Source organism: Canis lupus, chromosome 1 (assembly GCF_003254725.2).
Source record: "Canis lupus dingo isolate Sandy chromosome 1, ASM325472v2, whole genome shotgun sequence".
NCBI lineage: Eukaryota > Metazoa > Chordata > Mammalia > Carnivora > Canidae > Canis > Canis lupus.
The window spans coordinates 115,200,264-115,205,199 of NC_064243.1; the positions used below are offsets into that span (position 1 = coordinate 115,200,264).

At 35.2% G+C, this 4,936-nt stretch overlaps 1 protein-coding gene across 1 annotated transcript; it reads right to left on the reverse strand.

The window, feature by feature from the left end:
• Positions 1 to 644: 644 nt before the first annotated feature.
• On the reverse strand, positions 645 to 2,724 carry ZNF570 (zinc finger protein 570). Its single transcript, XM_049110429.1, is given in 2 exon segments — positions 645 to 2,161; positions 2,163 to 2,724. Coding segments are annotated over 2 exon segments (804 nt in total). The 5' UTR covers positions 2,309 to 2,724; the 3' UTR covers positions 645 to 1,503.
• Between the last annotated feature and the right edge of the window lie 2,212 nt (positions 2,725 to 4,936).

Consider the following 4,936-nt stretch of genomic DNA (forward strand, 5'->3'; position numbering starts at 1 on the left):
GAAAGTAAGAGGCACCTGGGTGGTGCAGGGGTTGAGTCTGCCTTTGGCTCAAGTCGTGATCCTGGTGTTCTGAAGTCAAGTCCTGCATTGGGCTGCCTGCATGGAGCCTGCTTGTCCCTCTGCCTATGTCTCTGCCTCTCTCTCTGTGTCTCATGAATAAATAAATAAAATCTTTTAAAAAAATCCAAAGTGATGAAAAAATGGTAGGGATATTGTTCTAAAATGGTGGGCAAATTGTATTGTAAAGAACCAGATAGTAAATATTTTAGTCTTTGTGGGCCATACAGACTCTGTTGCAACTATCCAGCTCTGCCAGAGAAGTATGAAGGCATCCATAGAAAGTATGTAAATGAATGTGTCAGTCTTCCAATAGAACTCATGTTTTATTTTTATTTTTAATTTTTTAACTTTTTTTAATTTTTATTTATTTATTTATGATAGTCACAGAGAGAGAAAGAGAGAGAGGCAGAGGCACAGGCAGAGGGAGAAGCAGGGTCCATGCACCGGGAGCCCAATGTGGGATTTGATCCCAGGTCTCTAGGATCACGCCCTGGGCCAAAGGCAGGCGCTAAACCGCTGCACCACCCAGGGATCCCCATATTTTTAATTTTTTAATTTTTATTTATTTATGATAGTCACACAGAGAGAGAGAGAGAGGCAGAGACACAGGCAGAGGGAGAAGCAGGCTCAATGCACCGGGAGCCCGACTTGGGATTCGAACCCAGGTCTCCAGGATCGTGCCCTGGGCCAAAGGCAGGTGCCAAACCGCTGCACCACCCAGGGATCCCAAAACTCATGTTTTAAATCCTCAAGATTTTCATATTCTGCCAGAAAAAAATTACTTAAAACTCAAAAAGGTGGAAGTAATTACATAAGAAATAAAGCTTTTCTAAACTCATTATACCCATATTGACTTGCCCTCTTTAAGTTCACTAATAATAATACAAAATATATTATTAAAGATAGTATCTAAAAAATAGTACCTAATACTGAACTGACACTATGTCTAAGGTAGCTTTCTTAATTTTCTACAATCCAAAAACAGCACTATAATGCAAGTACTATTATCACCATTTATAAATGACTCCCACAGGGATAAATTATCTTGCCCAATGTCATACAGGCTGTAAAGAATCAAATGGCAATCACTATGGTTTTTGCATATTTGTTAGAATAACAGGTTTTCTGTGGTATGAATTTCTTCAAATTTAACAATAATTGACTAGGGATGGAGAGCTTTTACAAATAAAGTATATTAGAAAAAAGAGCATTTCTACATCCTCTGAATTTTCTTCCACTATGAATATTCTGACAATCCATAAATAGAGAAATGCTAATAAAGGCTTCCCTGTGTTATATTATAAATTTCTTAATATGAACAACATTTGGATCATAATGATACAATTCCAAACATTATTTACATTTTGAGGGGTTCTTACTAGTATAAATTATTTAATGCCTTTTAAGAACTGAACCATATCTAAAAGCATTCCCATATTCCTTTCATTCACCCTGTTTTTCAGTGTTATATATCCATTGATGTACTACTATACATTCTCTACTGCATATATACACCTTTCCACAGTCCTTATATTCATAAGGCTTCTCTCTAATATGAATTCTCTGATGTACTTTAAGACTTGAACGAAGCCTAAAGGACTTCCCACATGTGTACATCCAAAAGGTTTCGCACCACTGGGAATACTGGTGTCAAGTAAAGTCGACCATACACACTTCCTTACATTCATAGGGTTTTTCACCAGTATGAAATATATGATGTACAATTAGTTGATGGCCACTACTAAAAGCCTTTCCACACTCTTTACATTCATGGGGTTTCTCACCAGTATGAATTCTATGATGCACTCTAAGGCTTTCAATATGACTAAAGGCCTTCCAACATTCCTTACATTCATATGGTTTCTCACCTGTATGAATCCTCTCATGCCTAACAAGGTTTGAAGTGCGACTAAAGGCCTTCCCACATTCTTTACATTCATAGGGTTTCTCACCAGTATGAATTCTCTCATGTTGAGTAAGTGCTGAAGCATGACAAAAGACCTTCCCACATTCATTACATTCATAGGGTTTTAGGCCAATATGTAATCTCTGATGTGGAATGAGTTGATAATCATGACTAAATATCATCCCACATTCCTTAGGGCTTTTCCCCACTATGAATTCTCTCATGTTGAACAAGATTTGAGGCACGACTAAAGGCCTTCCCACATTCTTTACACTTGTAGGGTTTCTCCCCAGTATGAATTCTATGATGTACTCTAAAATCTATACCATAACTAAAGGCCATCTTGCACCATGAAATTCATATGGTTTTTCACCAGTATGAATTGTCATGTTGCACAAGATGAGAGGCTTGACTAAAGGCTTTTCCACATTCCTTACATTCATAGGGTTTCTCACCAGTATGAATTCTATGATGTATTCTAAGTCTTCCACCCTGACTAAAGGCCTTCCCACATTCATTACATACAAAGGATTTCTCACCAGTATGAACTCTCCTATGTTGAGTAAGATGTGAAGCACAACTAAAGGCCTTCCCACATTCTTCACCTTCATAGGGTTTCTCACCAGTATGAATTCTCTGATGAGCTCTAAGGTCTATCCTATGACTAAATGTTATTCCGCATTACTCACATTCATAAGGTTTCTCACCAGTATGAATTCTCTGATGTGCTGTAAGGTCTGTAGGCCGACTAAAGGCCTTCCCACATTTGTCACATTCATAGTTTCTCTCGTGTATGAATTTTCTGATGCAGAGTAAAAGATGAAAATTTTTTACAAATGTGTAATTTGTCACAGCTGATTATTTCATTTCTTGACTCCAAATCTAAGAGAAAGGAGAAAAACATTTTGTTTTCCTGGACAAAATAAGTGGATGTTTTATAGTAAATTTGTTTAAAAATTGGAAACATTAAAAAAATTAAAAACTTTACCCACTAGAGATATTTTAGAGAACTCTAAAATTAGCTCTACAGTTTGCAATAGTTATTGACATGTCTCCATAATTCATTTATTACATGTTACTATAATTTAATGCACTCTCTCTAGTATCAGTTTCCATATAAAGTATATTAAAAGCAACTAATTGTACCAGATCTCTGCAAATATATTTTCCCTTGAAAATATAAATATTGTGTCATTTCCTCCAGTGCATAGCCATGTGTGCATTTCCTTGTTCTCATTTTAAGTAAAATGAGAGTTCTTGCTTGCTTATCTTTGCTGAGCTTTTTCTTTTTTTTTAAGATTTTATTTATTGATTGATAGAGGCAGAGATAGAAAGAGAGAGAGAGAGAGAGGCACAGAGACACAGGCAGAGGGAGAGGCAGGCTCCATGCCTGATGTGGGAATTGATCCCGAGTCTCCAGGATCATGCCCTGGACTGAAGGTGGCGCTAAACCACTGAGCCACCCGGGCTGCCCCACTGAGCTTTTTCTTATTAAGTACTCATTCCACAAATGTTCCATCTGTCTTATTCCTTCGTATCTTTTCTCAGGTCCTCTCTCTTTCCCTTTTAAGCAAGAGTGACCACTGTGTTAACTCCAAGTCTGTCAATGAATTTTCAGACAGCGACTAGGTATACACTTTACTGAAAGTCTTATGGAATTCTGAGCATTTGGGTACTTTGAAGAAAAGTGAAACTGAACTATACAGTAAAGGAATCTGGAAAAAGGGTTTCAGAAAATATGTGAAAAAGAATGAACAGATGTAGCCTGCAGAATAATAACCAATATGAAAGACTATCTTGATGAAATTTATATGTGCTGAACCAATGGGAAGAGATTTGGGGGGCAAGAAATACCATCTTGTGAGTAGAATATGGTATGTGCTAAACTCCAAGATAATACATTTTCTCTCCAAAAATAAGTAACAATAGGAATTAGTAACAATATCAGAAAACCAAAACATGTTTAATGTGAAAATGGAAATATCCTCTCCAGAATAAATACTAGGTTAGTATGGAAAAAGAAACACACACACACACACACAAAACGGAAAGTCTATAAGAGGAAAAAAAAGCAAATACCTGAATTTGGGGCATTCATTTGAGTATTCAGAGAATTCAAAGACTTAAGTAATTATAACCATTAAAATGGAAGAAATAAATGAGTCAAGGAACCAATTCCAAAACTTAAAAAACAACTGAAGTAAAGAAAAGCAGAAAAAACAAATTTAGATAAAAGTACAATGTAATGAGTCAGAAAAGTGTAGTATTAACAAACTAAGGAGCTGGTGCTTTAAAAGTCAAGAAGTCAATGTTAGCCAAACCAACCAAAAAAGAGTAAAAACTAAAAATAAGAAATGATTAAAGGGGGAAATGCAAAACTAAAATGAATTTTATTAGTATTATGAATACTTTGAATACATCATTAATACTTCTGAAGTTAATGGAAAAGATAATTTTCTAGAAAAATTCATCAAAAATCACCAAGAAGAGAAAGTTTAAATAGGCCAATTGCAATAGAAGAAATAGAAAATGTTGTAAAAAAATAGTTGTATTGAGTAATCTTTAACTCCTAACTTGTCATTTCTTTTTTTTTTTCCCGATGCAAACACACGAGGGTTTATTTACAAGCTCTAAATTGTCATTTCTAAATATCAATGTCATTTATATGGATCCAGCCTGGTTAGATAAAGAAACAATTTTGAATAGGGCAAAAAAGGTAAGCCTAGATATCTTAGGCCAAAAAAGAAATGAAAATGTCAAAGAATTACAAAAACGTGACTGGCAAACACTATGAAAATAGTAGTATAAAAATGACTGTGATAAATATAAACAATAAAAAGCAATGAGGCCACAATGATACAAAAGAAATGAAAAATAATTTCACCATTAAATAACTCCTTAATTGAAGAAGTTCTAGTTCCATTATTGTGCTGTAAATCCCTTATAGTCAACTTCCTCTTTTACTGATAT